The sequence below is a fragment of the Dromaius novaehollandiae genome, chromosome 23 (assembly GCF_036370855.1).
Source record: "Dromaius novaehollandiae isolate bDroNov1 chromosome 23, bDroNov1.hap1, whole genome shotgun sequence".
Lineage (NCBI taxonomy): Eukaryota > Metazoa > Chordata > Aves > Casuariiformes > Dromaiidae > Dromaius > Dromaius novaehollandiae.
The window spans coordinates 10008025-10025837 of NC_088120.1; the positions used below are offsets into that span (position 1 = coordinate 10008025).

At 37.8% G+C, this 17813-nt stretch overlaps 1 protein-coding gene across 9 annotated transcripts in view; it reads left to right on the forward strand.

Moving 5' to 3' along the window:
- ZMYM4 (zinc finger MYM-type containing 4) overlaps nucleotides 1-17813 on the forward strand; it is a 44176-nt gene that overhangs the window by 15152 nt on the left and 11211 nt on the right. For 7 of the 9 annotated variants that reach the window (XM_064525220.1, XM_064525222.1, XM_064525223.1 and 4 more), the window contains exons 4-22: nucleotides 1009-1076; nucleotides 1676-1846; nucleotides 4885-4963; nucleotides 5383-5635; nucleotides 5933-6107; nucleotides 6226-6438; nucleotides 8413-8563; nucleotides 9418-9533; nucleotides 9662-9934; nucleotides 10413-10563; nucleotides 10806-10978; nucleotides 11270-11420; nucleotides 13036-13176; nucleotides 13466-13503; nucleotides 14721-14865; nucleotides 15485-15603; nucleotides 15951-16122; nucleotides 17080-17133; nucleotides 17244-17423. In XM_064525220.1, the coding sequence (XP_064381290.1) occupies nucleotides 1009-1076; nucleotides 1676-1846; nucleotides 4885-4963; nucleotides 5383-5635; nucleotides 5933-6107; nucleotides 6226-6438; nucleotides 8413-8563; nucleotides 9418-9533; nucleotides 9662-9934; nucleotides 10413-10563; nucleotides 10806-10978; nucleotides 11270-11420; nucleotides 13036-13176; nucleotides 13466-13503; nucleotides 14721-14865; nucleotides 15485-15603; nucleotides 15951-16122; nucleotides 17080-17133; nucleotides 17244-17423 (2823 nt within the window). The remainder of the gene's footprint in view (nucleotides 1-1008; nucleotides 1077-1675; nucleotides 1847-4884; nucleotides 4964-5382; nucleotides 5636-5932; nucleotides 6108-6225; nucleotides 6439-8412; nucleotides 8564-9417; nucleotides 9534-9661; nucleotides 9935-10412; nucleotides 10564-10805; nucleotides 10979-11269; nucleotides 11421-13035; nucleotides 13177-13465; nucleotides 13504-14720; nucleotides 14866-15484; nucleotides 15604-15950; nucleotides 16123-17079; nucleotides 17134-17243; nucleotides 17424-17813) is intronic. The other 2 variants (XM_064525221.1, XM_064525225.1) reach the window with 2 other exon arrangements.

Genomic DNA, 17813 nt, shown 5'->3' on the forward strand with positions numbered 1-17813 from the left:
TAAAGCACTATGCATTTCATAGTGGCATCAGGGAAAGGATTACAAGAAATTTATTAGTGTCTGCAAGAAGTCAGCCAGGGAGTAACCTGAGATCTACTTTTCCTGGGAGACAGCTCTCCTTTTTCCTCAGATACTTGTTTCTTGGACTTTGTCCGACCAACTCAGAGAAGCAAAGATGCTTATAATCCATTTCTCCTTTGAGGGAGTCTGAAAGACACCGGTAGTCTTGCTCCCCACATACGTTTTTTGATTTCCGAAGGTCTGATAGTTACAGTAGAAGAGTAAATGAAAAAGTTAAAAGAAAATAGGCTGGAACATGTGATTTAATTTTATTCAGAAGACTGTATAGATGGAGGGAAAGATAGACAATGATGTTATCTTCAGGTGGAAATAAAGTACAGAATATTTCTGTGCAAAAGACATTTCAGAAAATTGCAAATACCTACAGTCATAAGATTGTTGCTGAAAGCTGTGCAACCTCAGAGAGAGTAGTCAGTATTTGAAACAGCCATACTAAATGCTCATAGGCTTTCTATTTAGTAACAAATCCAGTATTTGCCAACATATTAAAAAGATAGTCTGCTAAAAAAGCAACTTCTGTTATTGGTAAGTTACTGTTTCCTGAGAGGAGGGGAAGAGGCGAAAGATCAGAACAGCAAAGAAAAGGATGGAATTTGTTGCTTTGAAAATATTTTTTGTGTAAATGTAGAAACATGGCAGAATTCAGAACTCACTGGGGTGGAGAAAATTCTGAGTGAACAATTCTGCTTCAGAATTTTACAACCGTTTTGCTGGAATAGGAAAATAATAACCCAGTAGAATAATAAAATTGTCAGCTCTTTTTGAGCATTACCTTCTTGTTTGCAGGGAAGGGAAAGGGTGTAGTTTAATAATTCTGAGGTGCTGACAGACTGTGGGGTTGGGGATTAGTATGAGACTCTAGGTAGTTTTAAAGGAAATTCTTTGGAATCTGTATTCATTTATATTTAATGTATATGTTTTCCTCAGTTCATAATCAAGTAGAAGAAACATTACGGACGCAGTTAGCGCCACAAACTCCAGAAACTAACTTCAGGGTAAGCTATAGATCTTTCAAACACTTTTGCAAGTGTAGCAATATACTTGGAATAATTCAAAATACTTATTTTATATTTGAGTGTAAATCTGAGTATCAAGAAAACTGATCTTCTGACTCTTAGACATCTTTGCTACTTAAACAGTCTGCATATAATTTTGTAAAATTTTGCTGACCCTCTCTTTGGATTGAGGATTCTTTTGATAGCCACTTCCATACTCAGCATGGTCTGACAGTGACTGGTGAGCCGAATCTAGACCTGGATGCATCCATCTGACCTGCTGCCTTTTTTTCCAGATGAGACAGGGAACAGCTGTATCAACAACAGACTCTGTCCAAACAGCCGAGTGCCCCTACTGACAACCAACCTAGAGAGCTGGGTGGCTTCTGCTTTGTCCAAAGGAGTGAAAAAGATTGGGGGTGGGATGGCAGAGGGTGCTGCAGGGAGGTAGAGGCAGCAGCTGCTGCCCTTCATTTCTCCCAACTTCCAGTGGCAGGACCCATTTCTCTTGGTCTGCAACAGAAACTCCCCCTTGGCAGCAGCCCAACTCCTTATGGCAGATGCAGGAGGGTGAATTCTTTTTCATATTATTGTTTCAGGAGTCTAGCTACCTATTTTCTAGTAAGGAATCTATTGGACAAGAGCTGGGGAATTCCTTTGCACCAAATATTAGAATTAAGGAGGAGCCTTTGGATGACGAATATGATAAAGCTATGGCCCCACAGCAGGGACTATTAGACAAAATTAAAGATGAACCTGATAATTCTGAGGTAAGTTTCCCATTGCATTTCTCATTTTGGTCTGACAAATGACCGCATAAGCTGGACATAAATTCAGCATTTTATTTGGTTTGTTGACCGAAATTTAACTTGAAGAATATAGTTTAGTAGAAGGATTTTTCCCTCTTATACTACCATGAAACCCCAAACTCCAACTTTTTGATATCATGTTACCATATCACTGAAAATGTTATGCTTTTCAGTTAGAGACAAAATAAACTGCTCTGAAAGTCTCATTATAAAATCTGTGGCAATATAGACGCTTTATTTCAACTCATTCTTGTTAGAAAATAAAATGTAAATCATGCATTGCTCAGTGTTTTGTGACATGTCACAGTTAGAGCTGTGTAGCTTGAAAAGAACTGTTCCTGCTACTTCCTCCTTAAAGGTTATCTTTGTGAGTGCAGTGGTTAGTTATTTGTTTTTGTTAATGCATACAAGTCTTACCTTACTGAAATATTTAAATACATGCAGGTCAGTGAAGTCAACTTAAGCATATGTTTACATGACTTTCTCATTTGAGACTAACATTTTTTATGATGATATAGGTGAGAGTCCAATGATTCCAAAATGGAGAAAGGCTGACCTGTTGGACTGTGTGGTGCTGGGGCAAGGATCCTTGAGATCTAACCTCTCTGTGCCACTGGTTTGCTTTGTGATACCAAGGAAATCACTTATGTTTCAGTTCCTGTCTCCTCCCTGCTAATATTTGGGTTTCATGCCAAAATTGCAAAATACTGCAAATTTTTGGCACAGTGTGAGCTGTAGTGTTTAACTGTTCGGTTTGGTCATGTGAATAGTGGTGATTTATCTGACCTACCCATAGCCTTTCAAAATTAGGTGTACAGTCTTAAGCTAAGTGTTTAGAGTCTCTTAATACTCAGTGAAAAGTACACTTCCCAAAGCTGATTCATCCCACTTGCCTTGACACTGGAGTTTTGGTGTTCTTGTTCAGGCATTAGTTTTTCTAGTATGATTCTATGTACTTTTGCAGTATTTTCCCTTTTTGGGCCAGTCTTCCCCAATTTTTTCTTCTTTTCTCATGATACTCTTGGCTAACTAAAAAAAAAAAAGTAAACTGAGTATTCGAAACCGTTCAGATTTCACTGCCCTTCTGATTTGTTCAGTGTCCATGAGGTTGTTTTTATTTTTCCTTAAGCATATATAATGTCAAACCATATATAGGTTAGTTATATGTCTATTCTTTTGTCCTCCAAGATGGCATCTGGAATGTGGATTTGTGTGGAATGTAAAGCAAGATGTCTATGATTATCAAAGATTGTATTAATGAGTAAAAGTGAAGACTTGGGGAATTTACATATCAAATACCTTATTGTTCAAAATATTAATTCCTGTGAGTAAAATCCTGTAATTATCAACTCTCTCTTATACTGGAAAAGTATGAGAATTGAAGAAGGTTAATTTTAGTTTTGCTTTAAATCAGAATTAGTATTTTGGTTTTTTTCATGCATCCTGAAAGATAGAGCGTTTCTTGCTGTAACCTATAGTTGGAGCTGAAGCTTCTTGGCTTCCAGCGCTGTTACACAGCTGTGAAACTATGCTTGGTCACGCACAGTTGATGTCAGGATTTGGTTCCATTTCTGTTCCTGGTATTAACTAGGATATAGTTTTTTAAATTGTAATACTAAAAAAACACAGTGCTTTATAAAACAGTATCATGGCATGCCCATACACAGCTGTGTCTTACTGGAAACTTGAATGTTTCAGTCTGATAGTTTATATGGTGAACTGGTACCGTTGACCGTTCCTCTGGGAAACCTGTTGAGAAATGGTTTGGTTGTCTTAGTATAGAAACTTGTAATTTTCCCAAATGTGTAACAGAAATGTTAAATTTTAACAGATATGTGAATGCTAGGGTGTATTTTAAGAGATGGCTTAAGCTGAGGGAGCATTCACTGCCCCTGAAAAGTGAGAATTTATTTTTGCCCAGTGGTTTTTGAAGTGGCTTACCTTGCAGTCAGACAGCAACTGTTAATTTACCTCAGTCATGATACGACACCATGCCCTTCCTCTTCTCAAATAACCGTAAGTAGGTTAAATCTTATCAGCTCCGTAGTTCCAAGAGATTATTGTTTTTGACCTATTAAGATTTAAATGTAGAGTGTTAGAAGCTGCTTTATAGTTCAGATTTCTGGAGAAGGCACGAGCAGGAAGCATGGTGCCAAAGTCTGAATAGCTGCTGTGAGTAAGCTAGTGATTTATAGTACATCAGCTATTCCGCAAGCGACTCTCTGTAGGGATTTTCTTATTCTGTAGTAAATGCAAGGTTATTCCCCTCTCACTGAGGCCAATCTAAGCAGGGACTGTTATGGTCTGCTTGTAGCAATGCCAGCTTCACACAGCTGGTTCGAGGAACTAAGCTGGCCAAACAAACGAACAGAGAGACAGTTAATTTTTGGCTGACTCAGCTCTGTCACCCGGTTCAGCATCGAGGCCCAGAATAGGTGATGGGGCAGAACCATGGATGTCCCATTTTAAAACTCCTTCACCTGCCATGAAGCTTCACCTTAGGCTCCTCCAAGGTACTTAAGGCTTAATGAAGTACAGGCTGCTTCTGATGATCTACGTCTTAGTCTCTATTTTATTGTTATCATCTATGAATTTGAAAACAAAGCTTTTTTCACAGAGTAAGGGTAAGCACTGCAAACAGTAAAGCACTTCTGGGTGGAAAGTTCTTTGTAAATGGAAAGCAGGGATTTCTTTTAAGTTTTGCCTACACCGAATTCGAAAGGGTCTGGAATACAGCTGGAAAGGGGAACGCATTGTGCAGCTTCACTTTTCCGTTTCCACATGTCACTCTCAGCTGTATGCTGCAGACTTCTGAGCGGGTTGTGTGTGCTCCCTCAGCACAGCAACATCTGTAAATCTGGTCTTTGGAAAAGACTTAGGAGATTCATTCTTGCTTTCCTGGACCTTAGATTCAATGCAGCATTATGAAAGAATGGAAGTCGTGTAAGCTGTTATTACATGTATGTATTTGTTCTCCTTTTCCTTTCCCTTTGTTTTAGGAGTACGGCCAACAGCCAAAAACTCAGGAAGGGGAGCTGAAAATCAGTGCTGTATTTTCAGTCAGTGGCAGTCCTCTTGGTAAGGAATAGGCAAGACTAACTTTATTTAAATCTATAAAATATATCACTTTTGCAAATGGTCTTGCAGATTATTCTACATTTCATTTGCTATGTGTAAGCCCAGTAGAAGAAAAGAGCTAGTTTGGTTTAGAGACAATGAAAATTGTAAAATATTTATATTTTTGAGGCAAAGGAGAATTGAATGTCAAAGGGGTGTTAAAAGCACATTAGCAATTTCAGCGGTAGCTGACACTATCTCCTCTGCAGAAAGCCGGCACAGGGCATGTATTTATAGAGATTTCTTCTGCTATTTAATGCTCCCTTAGATCCTGACAATCTAAAGCAAGTCATAGGCTTTGTGCTTACCCCCTGCACAACAGTGAATGATATGCAATATATATATAACAGTTATTGTATGTTTTCTCTTGTTTTTTTTAGCTCCACAGTTGTCGTCAGGTTTCCAGCCTGCTGTGGCATCCTCTGGCATGAGTAAAATGCTTCCTTCAGTTCCAACCACAGCTGTTCGGGTTTCCTGTTCTGGCTGTAAAAAAATCCTCCAGAAGGGGCAAACTGCATACCAGAGGAAAGGCTCTACTCAGCTCTTCTGCTCCACACTGTGCCTCACTGGATACACTGTTCCAGCTTCTCGCCCACCAGCTTCTACCAAGAAAACCTGCTCAAGCTGCTCAAAGTAGGACAGTGTTTTAACTTGTTCTAGTAATCATCGATAGTCAAGCAAATAATGAAAGGCTTCAATTATCTTCTTATACTGCATGCTGGTTTTCTAATGCCTACGTCTTTTGTTGAGCTTCCCTGGAAATGATTGTGTCCGATACTGTTATTTGTTGATTGGTCTGTCTACAAATAATACTTTGACTTTGACAAAGAGAGAGTTTGGTCTGCAACAAAAGAAAGGGAGAGCAGGTTGACATGAAAACATTTATTCTTCACCTCTTTATTTGTTTTCGGGGTTTTTTTTCCTCCATAGAGACATTCTGAATCCAAAGGATGTAATCACTGCCCAGTTTGACAATACAAATTCCAGTAAGGATTTCTGCAGCCAGTCATGTCTTTCTACATATGAACTGAAAAGGAAACCTGTTGTTACTATTCATACTAACAGCATTTCAACCAAGTGCAGCATGTGCCAGAAGAATGCAGTGGTAAGTGCAAACACCCTTTTTGTTTGAATTTCCTTTAGATCAGGACAACTTGATATCTCAGGGATCCACTATTCCATGTTCTTTCTATTCTTATTATATATTCTTTCTATTATTTTAGATTAGACATGAAGTGAATTACCAAAATGTTGTCCACAAGCTCTGCAGTGATGCCTGCTTCTCCAAGTTCCGCTCAGCTAATAATTTGACCATGAACTGCTGTGAGAACTGTGGAGGCTACTGTTACAGTGGATCTGGCCAATGTCACATGCTTCAAATAGAGGGACAGTCAAAGAAGTTCTGCAGTTCAACATGTGTCACAGCATACAAGCAGGTATATTTTGACACTTACAATCCTAAAACTATGTCTTTGATTAGATTTTGAGTGTTTTAAGAAATAGATCTTGATTTATTAGTTGATAACTTTACTTAGCAGCTTGGCCTAAGATTTTCCCTTTTCCATTTGCTGTTTAATTTTTGTCCCAACCTCTTGCTTTGTTTCCCATACTACTAAAATGGCTATTGAGTATATGTATGGGAAAAGGCCCAGTAGAACCACCCAGCAGCAGTCTGCTGTGAGAAATCTGGGCCAGCCTCTCAGGAGATGTCCATCATCTGACGATGCACAAGAACCTCATGAACAGAGCTGTTTTCTTCTGCCTTTGAGGTGCTCTCTGTTTAAGTGTTACTCTGCCAGATATGAGTGACAAAAGTAATGTAGTTTCTCACTGACTGCCTCACAATCCTTAGAAGTGAAGAGTAGTATAACTTTAGGATATCTCACATTATGACAGATCCTTCTTGCTATTGAAAAAGAAGTTGTTTATTTTCAAAATTCCAGCTGTCTAAATATATTGTCTCAGTCATCCTCCACAACTTTATGGTCGTGGGTACCTTAAATATTAAAAACATGAGAGAACCCTCTAATTTTTTGATTCACCTCAGCTATTGAGATTGCAGCATTTGAATTAAGTGGAGAGGAAAAGTAATAATTAGTTGATCATTATGATTTTAATTCTTTAATTTTTAATATTTTAATTTTGATTTTAATTGTGTCTCTTGAACAACTGAGCAGTAGAGAGAACCCTAATTTAGTATGATAGCTCAATTATTTTTGACTGGCATATTTTAATGCGATTGCTTTAGGAAACATTTCCTTGTGATAAGATAGTGTAACTGTACGTTTTATGACTTGACTCTGCTGCTCCATTATTCAGACCACTTAGGCCAAGAAAATGAATGAATTAAAAATCTGGTAAAATATTTCTTCCAGAACATTACCTACAATATTAGTTGTCCTCTGAAGTGTTGTTGTAACAAATATGGAAATTAAATTAACTAAACTGGAAAAGAGAGGTATTTCATACTGCCTTTGCATCTCACAACATAACGTCATATAAGTTAGTCTTCCTGGAAGTACAGTATGTTCAAAGCTTATAAAAATAGGAGTAATCTAACTTCTACTGTCTTTTTGTTTGTTTGTTTTTTAAACAGTACTCATCTCAATTGACAGATACATTCTGATCATATCTGGATTTTTTTGTTATTTTATTTTTTTTAATCCTTAGAAATGTATACTCTGTTCTATCCTTCTGTGAAAATCTTGTATAGCTGTTTATAGAACAAAGTGCATTTTTAAGGACATGGTAATAAAATGATTTGGTACAGTATTTCTCAAACTGCTTTCCAAACTTAAAGATGCTAAAAACCTTCCAGTGGTTGTGTAGACACCCATATAGTAAGTCTGTCGAAAAATAGACTTCTTTTTGTTGGTCTCTTTGAAAAAAAGTAGTTCATAGACCATGGATTGAAAACATTGTGATTATTACTAGGAGATATAAGATATTTCTGTTCCCCATTTTCTTGCCAAAGGTATCTTCAGGGAACCTGTTTCTCCATGTTTCTTGTTTTCTAATCTACTAAATGGGATTATTGCTTACATGCATAGCTAAATGTGTTAAGCCATAAGCAAAATGTCATTTATTGGCAAAAAAAGTAGTCTGATACAAGTTACTTGATATGTGCTGCTACAACGTGTATTATAGTTTGCACTTGGAGGCTTTAGTCCTAACAGCCTAGGGACTGTTTAAACTTGCTTAAAGAGATGGTGCTTACCCTGAATGATAGCAAGCATATTGGAGAACTCAGAGAAGTATATCTGCATTATAAATAATACAGCTGTAACATAAATCCTGTTTCAAGTACACTGCCTCTCATTTTATGCATGTTTTATGTGTTAGTGACTAATTTCCAGGTTAATAAAAAATATTAAGTTTCAGATGAATGACCTCTTTTGCTGTTTCCACAGAAGTCAGCTAAAATTACACCTTGCGCACTGTGTAAATCTTTGAGATCTTCAGCTGAGATGATCGAGAGCACAAATAACTTGGGAAAAACTGAACTGTTTTGCTCTGTTAACTGCTTGTCAGCGTATAGAGTTAAAATGGTTACTTCTGCAGGTAACTTTATTCTTTTACTTCTTCAGAAGCATAATTTCACATAGTTTATATCCAAACTTAATTTATCTTGAAAGCAAAGGCAGATGTTCTTTCTTTGGGGGATGGAAGGTGACTTTTTTTTAAAAGGATGGTACTGCCATGAGGACATAGGGGCTTTCTACTGCAGATGAACTTTACTGTGACAATGCAGACATTTCAGCTTTTAAATAAAGCAATTTTTCTAGGAAGAAAAGGGTAGAAGCCAAAAGTTTTTCCCTTTTTCCCTTTGTCTTTTTGTGCATTCACAAACATATATAAATTTCCAGGATTTGTATATTAATACATTGAATGCTGGGGTTTTCAGATATGTTTATACATTCCATTCCTATTCTAGGTATCTGCTAGAAAACAATCTATTTAGACTTTTCTTTGTTTTTAGAGAACCTAAACATAATCATAAACATTAGCATATTTTCTGCTCTTACAAATGAAACTGGTGGGTTTCCCAGCTAGCCAAATCGACTTGTGTAGACATCTACTGTACCACCACTGTGACTATTCTGCTTTTGCTGTCCAGGGTGATTAGTTTAGTTACCTCTGCCTAATGCTGCCTTGGGCTAGGTAAACAGATTACCTGCTGTTTCTCTTGTAAAATAGAAAAATGCCTACTGACATCCTAGGGATACTAGGAGATTAAAGGGTCTGACTGCTGCTGCAATGTTTGTTTCTGAATCTGCAGAAACTTTGTCTTAGACTTCTGTGTGTATCTTGCCTTGTCATTCAGAATCTTGCACATTGTTGTATGCACAGTGCAAAATTATCTGCAATACTACTTGATGTTGGATAAATCACTTTATTCTCTGTTTCACCCTCAGGTGTTCAAGTTCAGTGCAACAGCTGTAAAACTTCTGCAATCCCTCAGTATCACTTGGCTATGTCAGATGGGAGCATACGTAATTTTTGCAGCTACAGTTGTGTAGTAGCTTTTCAGGTATGACATCTAGGATTTCTTCTTAGCTCAGTTAATAGAATAATAAATCGATAGTGTAAATATCTGGCATGGTGGGTAATATGTAATATTGTAAAATAAGATCTCTTCCTCAATTTGCTTTCCTGCAGAATTTGTTCAACAAGCCTGCAGGAATGAACTCCTCTGTGGTACCCCTGTCGCAAGGTCAAGTCATTGTAAGCATTCCCTCGGGGGCAACAGTATCGGCAGGTGGCACTACCTCGACTGTGTCCCCCAGCTCCATGAGCAGTTCAGCTGCAGCTGGTCTACAGAGGCTGGCTGCCCAGTCCCAGCAAGTCACTTTTGCCCGCACTGTTGTAAAACTCAGGTGTCAGCACTGTAATAGATTGTTTGCAACCAAACCAGAACTGCTTGACTACAAGGTAATAAAAATTAGGGCTTTGCAAGCTTTTCTCAATCAGAAATCCAAGAAATCGTAACTATATTATATGTAATGGTCTATCGGTACTTCTCTGTTGTTTACTATGACCTGCTACAGAGGAATTTGGAACAGATTTTGACATTACTTAACCATTATCGGAATTAATAGTGATACTAGCTCTTTTATCTTAAAAAAAAAAAAAAAAAAAAAAGACTGGTTAGGTAAGCACATCCCTCATTCTTGGTCCTAGAAATGATCCTTTTAATTCCAGGACAAAGCATATTGGTGAGGGCTTTCTGTAGAAAATCGCTCTGCCTTTGTTATAAAGCTGAATGGAGAGACTTATTCCCTAGTGCTGTCTGTTGATGAATTCTAAGGGCGTAAATATGCTTTTGAATTTTTATTAAGTATTTAAATGTTAGGATCTAGGAGGTGAAAACGAGATTTGGCTTAACTGAAACATTCTTGATATGTCGCAGGGTAAAATGTTTCAGTTTTGTGGGAAGACCTGCTGTGATGAATATAAGAAGAGGAGCAGTGTAATGGCAATGTGTGAATACTGCAAAATTGAGAAAATTATCAAGGAGACGGTGCGATTCTCAGGCATAGATAAGGCATTCTGTAGTGAAGGTAAGAAAGGACAAAGCTGTGTCTCAGATAAATCAAGTCAGAAGTACTTGGCCTTAAAATTTTGGGTAATACCAAAAGAAGCCTAATGTTTACCTAGAACTTTGTTTACACTTTATATTTTATTGCTACATTTCAATAAATTATTACAGACATAACTGAATACAAGAACTAGAAGTGCCAAGCACACATAATTTTGATACTGAGGCATACTTTTGATATATTTCTCTTTTCTCTTCTTTTAGGTTGTAAACTGCTTTATAAACATGACTTGGCTAAACGTTGGGGAAACCACTGTAAAATGTGCAGTTACTGTTTACAGGCTTCCCCCAGATTGGTCCAGAATCACTTTGGGGGGAAGATGGAGGAATTCTGCTCAGAGGATTGCATGTCTAAATTTACAGTTTTGTTTTACCAGGTAAGCAATATTCTCGCATAGTATTCTCTGAAATACAGACATGCTAGCAGAAGGACCTTTTAAGTTAAGGAGCTGCGTGAACTGCGTCTAGTTGATCTTTACATCCAAAGAAGATACTACGTGTGTGTGATAGATGAGTAAATCCCTCTTAAGTTCTGAGTACCGCTTTCCCATATAGAGAGAAGCTAATTTGGGTTGTGGGAATACAGATACCAAATGTTCTGCTGCTTTGTGATACTCTTCTTGTTGTTCATATGTGTGTTTAATTTCTCCCTCACTCTGTTTTCCTAGATGGCAAAGTGTGATGGTTGTAAGAGGCAAGGTAAACTCAGTGAGTCCATGAAATGGCAAGGGGAGATCAAACACTTTTGCAATCTGCTTTGTATTCTGATGTTCTGTAATCAACAAAGTGTTTCTGACCCTCCACCCCAAAACAACACAGGTAAAGCAGGATGTGAATAGTATTCCTTTTTGGTGTGCATGATAGTGATATGATAACTTATTTAGAAACTCAATTCAGTGAACTTTTAATTAAATATATATCGTCTATGGGGGACTTGCCTGTTGCCATTGAATGGGCTCAGTTTTAGATATCTCTGTTCAGGCGATTTCAGATTTCTGAAATGAGGTTGCTTCATATACCAAATGTCGATTTTGATTTTAAAGAAGGTGAAACATAAAGTGTTATTTTCAATCACTTTCATAGAATGAAGGCCCACTTTATTAAGATAAAGTGTACTGATGTCTGTTGAAGACATGTTAAATATCTAGCTTGTCTCATGTACTTTATAAGACATAGCCAGATATAGTACAATGTTAGTGTTCATTTAAGAAAAAATGAAAAGTGATAAAATTGTGGTAGCCTTAATGATTAAAAGTACAGACTTCCACATATGAACTTAATGTAGCCGGTTCTGTGTTGTATGTAGGCATATGAAAGGTTACTGTTTCTATTTCATTAAGTGTTGAATTTTAAAGTATCAATGCTAAGATCAATGTATGCTGTAGCTGTTTCATTGCTGGTTATTTTAGCAGATGGAATGGGAAGGAGGGTGGGAATGAAGCCCACAGGAATAGGAACTGTGAGTTTCTGTAGGGAATGAAATGCAAAGGGAAGAAAGGAAGAAAGGCCCACAAAGACAGGAAGAGGAAGCGAAACAAAGGGCAGAAATAGCACTGGTCCTAAAGAGGGACATATTCTCCCACTGAGTGATGGTGACTGCAACAGTAAGGTACCCAATGAGCAATAAAGAATATTAACTGAAAGTTTATAGTATGCACCAGGCCATATACTACTCTTGAATTTTGTGCACATCTCCTGCATACATTGGTGGGAGTTGTTTTTCCTGATTAAGAGTAATATATCACTATATAAGTAACTTTATACTTTCAGGCCATAACTATACCATGTGACATTCCTGGTCTTGTCAGTACATTTGGCTGTTAGTAAGGATAGCAATATGTATGATGGGCCTGCTTCTTCAAAAGTGTGCCAGCAACTTCAGCTGAGGCAAGTGTGTAACACCTTTGAAAAATTGGGCTCCAGGCATCTCTCTGAACAGGGGGCTGCCAGAGTAATGGAGTGCCTCAGAACAGTGTTTTTTTAATGAAATGTGGTAATTATGGTGCTTTCAGATGGAAAGAATCTAAGAGTTGCTTTAACTGTGAGATTCTTATAAAAAAAAAAAGAATGAGCTCATTCATTATATAGAACGTATAAGTTTGTCAGGACCTTTACTGTCTCCCATACTATATATGTATGGTACTGAGCACAGTGAGGTATCCTGTTCTGTTGTCTCCCAAGTACTGCTGTAATACACATAATACTACAAATAGAAAGCCCCTTTCATGCTATGATGAACTTCTGAAATGTTTCAGTGACTGGAAAACAGCTTAAGTTTGCTTATGGAACCTGCAGTTTGACACCTACGTTCCCCTCTCATAAGGCAGGCTTTTTCATTTGGAGATAAATCTGGAGGGTGGGAGCTGTTGCTAAAATGTTTTTTTATAAATTGTCTTATTGCTCATTCTAGTTTTCTTCTGTTCGTTCTATCCAGCAAACCTTTCTACGGCACCAGCTTCCTCATCAGGCCCTCCTTCTTTGAGAAAGGATTCAACCCCTGTCATAGCAAACGTGGTGTCTCTTGCAAGCACCCCTGCTGCCCAGCCTACAGTTAACTCCAACAATGTTTTACAGGGTAGGACTGTTAAATATGACTTCTGTATTTTTAAAGCTCTGTTTCAGGATATTTATATTTGTTCATGGATCTTTCCCACTGGGAACAATAGCCACTCCTTCATTACCCTTCATGTCAGTGCAGATGGTTACTGTTTTATCCTTCCTTTACCAAGGTATAAGTAATGACTTAAATTTATTTACATGCACCAGGGAATGAAGTTTAATGGGAATTCTTTTTTTCTGACCTTGGCAGATTCTGGGTCTTGATGACAAGAACACAAACTACTTTGTATTGTTTCTCTTCACAGGTGCAGTCCCTACTGTGACCGCAAAAATAATAGGAGATGTAAGTTTTACGAGAGAATCTTTTTATCCTGTTTGCCCAAACTGTATCAATAACAAGTAAAGTATCCAAGAATTTAGCACTGCCATTTTGTAACTACTTTTCCTGCTTGTGATTTAAAATTCACCCAGCTTGCAGACGCATTTTTATAAATGGATATGACTTGTATGGTATAAAAGTCTTTTTGTGTCCAATGATGGATTGATTTGGTCTTTTACGTAAAGACTGTTGAATTGCAGCTCTTGAGATGGCTGTAGTTCTCAAACAGTTTGTGTGTGGCCTGCATACTGGGCACTACCTTTTGTGGCCAGAAGTGGGATGTGATATCAAAAGGGCTGCCATGTGAATAAGGGAACCAGCATGGGCTGCTGAGGCTGACATTACCAAGCTCTTGCAATTTAGCTTTCCTTCCGCACTCCCTCAGTAGTGTGGTAACAGAGCTGTGGGGAACCACTGTCACTTCTTATCTTTTAATAAGTCCTAGATTCCCCACTTTTGGGGTCTTTGATATATGTACCGTATATCTTGTGACTCAAAATACTAAGATTTTATGATGTAGCACTCAGGTTCTGGAAGACTGGCACCCTTGCTTTTAGCTCAAGTATACTTTATGGATTAGAGTGTAAACTTCCCCTACTGAAACAGATTGTGTTATCTGAATGCATGACTGAAAATAACAGTTAGCAGGATATGAAATGATTACACACACAAGTAATCGGTGTGCGTATAATCAAGAAGTGATACTGATACTGCTGGTATTTGCATTCTGGTTTTATTTTTATTCCTTTTCAATGTTTTCACATTGATTTACTCAGTGTTTTGGGGATCTGTATCAGCCAACCTTTAGGTCCTCAAAAAGTATCTTAACGTAAGTTCTTTTTAGATCTTCGTCATCAGTCAGATTCAAAGATCAAAAGTTTACAGAGGTTGTTTGGCTGCAGAATTCAAACATTGTTCAGGTCTGTTCTTTGCACTCTTAACAGGAAAAAAAAATGCCCATTGTTTGATTAAAATAATTTTTTATGAAGACCAGAAAGCACCAAATGCATTAACAAGCTGTTTTTCTGCATGATTGTTAACAAATGATTGTTTTTAATAGCAAAGACTGTAATACTGCTTTAGATCATGTAGCCTCCCATAGTAGAGAACAAATATTAATCCTTATAATATGCTACCACAACCAATACTGATTCTGCCCTCATTTGTATTTTTTAAAACAGGCCAGTACTCAGACAGATGCCCTGAAACTACCACCATCGCAACCACCCAGACTTTTAAAAAACAAAGCATTACTGTGCAAGCCAATCACGCAGACTAAGGCCACCTCGTGCAAACCTCATACACAAAACAAAGAATGCCAGACAGGTATGTATCTAATCACTAACCCATTTTATAAAAGTCTTTATTGCAGGTGAGAGAGTAATGCATGGTTTATGTAGCAGAGAATTATTTTTCTTAACATATTTTAAAACCTAAAATAGTTTTCAGATTGATGTTTCCAAATAGCAGTTTGCCTTGCAGATGCAAAGCATTGGCTATTCTTTGAAATCCTGAAAAGCTTCATGTGCAATGAATCTTGAGATTGGCTTCAGCCCATCTTTAGTGTTCTGTAGTGATCTTAAAATAGTGGAGAATGGGATGAAGTGGTTATGTGACATGCAAAAGGTTGTGGAGGGAACTTGTTTCCCTCAGGAAAGATTTTGCGAGTTCTGTGATAGGTGTAATCTGTCCTGTTTCGGATAAATTCATTGTACCTGTTCTCATGTAATCCTCTATTAGGACTTGATGTGTGCATGCACAAATATTCAGATAAGTTGCAAGTCAGCAGGGTAATATACAGTACTGTGCACATTTAGCTTCAAGCAGAAGTCACCAGTAATGGAGCTCCACACAGTGAATTATAGTGGTCGCTCTGAAGTGTGCAGGATGGCCATGCGCTCTTTTCAGGAACTAAACCATTTTTGTTTTCTTTTTACTGTAACAGAAGAAGAAGAAGTTCAACCCCAAATCATTGTGGTACCTGTTCCTGTACCAGTGTTTGTGCCAGTACCCCTTCACCTCTATACACAGTATACACCAGTTCCACTTGGGATGCCAGTACCTGTAAGTTATCCTTCAGTTCACTAGAGAGGTGGTGTAGGGTCTTGGTTTTGAACAGGACACAGAGCAATGTCACTGAGTTTTGTTTTTAGTCCAGCTTAGATGCAGGTGGTATTTGGAATTGGAAACCATTTGTTTCCTTATCTGTATCATACTTAAGCATCATCACACAAAAAAACAGTTTATAGTGTCATTGCAGATATGAAGCAAGTTGTCCAGTCTGAAGTTATTTTAAAATTTTATATAATCCTAAGATATATGTAAGATTAAGGGACAGAAATCTTCCTTCTGTATTTGACATTTCCATTCTCCCACGAACAAGTTCTAATATTTTCCATGTGTCTGTATAGGTACCAGTTCCCATGCTTTTCCCAGCTACCCTCGATAATGCCGATAAGATCATCGAAACTATTCAGGATATCAAGGAAAAGATTCCCACAAATCCATTTGAAGCTGATCTCCTTCAGATGGCAGAAATGATTGCAGAAGATGAGGAGAAAGAAAAAACACACTCTCATGGCGGTATGTGATGTTTTTTAAAAAGGAAAATTAAATTAAGTGAGATAGAGGGCCTCTCTTCACAGAAAATAGGTAGAGAAATAGTTGTTGGGCCTGACTGGCTGCTTCCCAAGTAAGCATGCCATGTTAAATGGTCCTGTTGTCCTACCAACATTTATTTTCACAGTGAAAGTGTTCATGCAGTTTAAGTGTCAGCCTACACAGGAGTTTAGTGCTTATGCCATGAATTAGTGATTTTGAGTACTTGTTTTTTAGAGTGAAGGAGCCTTCTGGGAATTCAGCTGAACTGTATATTTGAAGAAAGTTTTGCCTCCGTATACAATATTCTGTTCTTTGTTTTGGAAATGTGTTTTCTTTTAAGATTTACTTACTCTTATTGCATGGTTCCCATCTCAGGTGCTGGTTGTGCTTGCCCCTTTCTGAAGCTTTTGTAATTTCACATAGGTTTATCAGTCAATATTCAGTAGAGCTATGTTTAGCATAGAACCTGAGTTAGATACAGATCACCAACAGTGGTTTAAGTGTCTTTGTATTCCCTTTCCCTGATTCTAGGTACTGGTTTGATTTCTGGGTTGGCAGTAACAGATTCTTAGAGATAGTATCACCCAGATCAATGTGTCATGCATTGGCAGAAAAAAGACTCAGAATCAAGAGGGCAGAGCAGCTACATTACAGGAATATTTTTTCTATCAGGCTTTTAATAGTGGATTCTTGGAGGGTGGTGCATTGAGAAATTTAGAAAAGCAAAGCAAACATGAATTAGTTCTGCATTTCTGTTTCTCCCATAACAGCATGCCATAGGTAGAGACCTGTTGGTAGAACTCTAGTGGAGGAGAAGATGCATTACCTGTTAGTAGTAGTATAACCTAAAATATGGCTTTTTGGTATTCAAAACCTTTTGTCTCAGTTATGTAAGCTGTGAATCATTTGTAGATATAGGATTTCCTTCTTTTTCTTAAGGATCTCAAACATCTGAGCACGAGCTCTTCTTGGACCCCAAGATATTTGAGAAAGGTCAGTTGGATTTTTTTTGCAAAGAGACTTTGATCCTGGTGTCTTTCGAACTCCTATTTTTGTCCATCCTTTCCTATAGCACGTGATGTATTTGATCGTTCTCATTACAGACCAAGGTAGCACTTACAGTGGAGACCTAGAATCGGAAGCGGTGTCCACTCCACACAGCTGGGAGGATGAGTTAAATCACTATGCCTTACGATCAAACACCCTACCGGATCCTGATCCAGAACTGAAACAGTTCTCCAAAGGGGATATGGAACAGGACCTGGAGGCGGATTTTCCATCAGGTCTGTATAATGTGAAGAAAAATGCACTGTTGTATAAAAGTATGCACAATTTTCTGAGTACATATTGTACCAGCAGTCTGCTTATGAAGGAGATGTGTTTTCATTTAGTACAATTGGGTATTTAAAACTGCAGTAATACATCAGCTCTACTAAAAATTTTTTTTTTTTTTGAATATGATTGGTCTCTTTAAAGACAACGTTCTACAGAACCACAGACAGGGGTAGCAGGTAATCTTGCCTGACTCCTTTGCATTTGTCACTTCTCTGTCCCTAAGTACAATTCATTTCAGTTGTGCAGAAGAATAAGTTTGCCTGAATAAGTACATCCACTGTTTGAGGGTTTTTTTTACCTCTTCTCTGAATTTACTTTTTTATACAGAAGGTAAATGT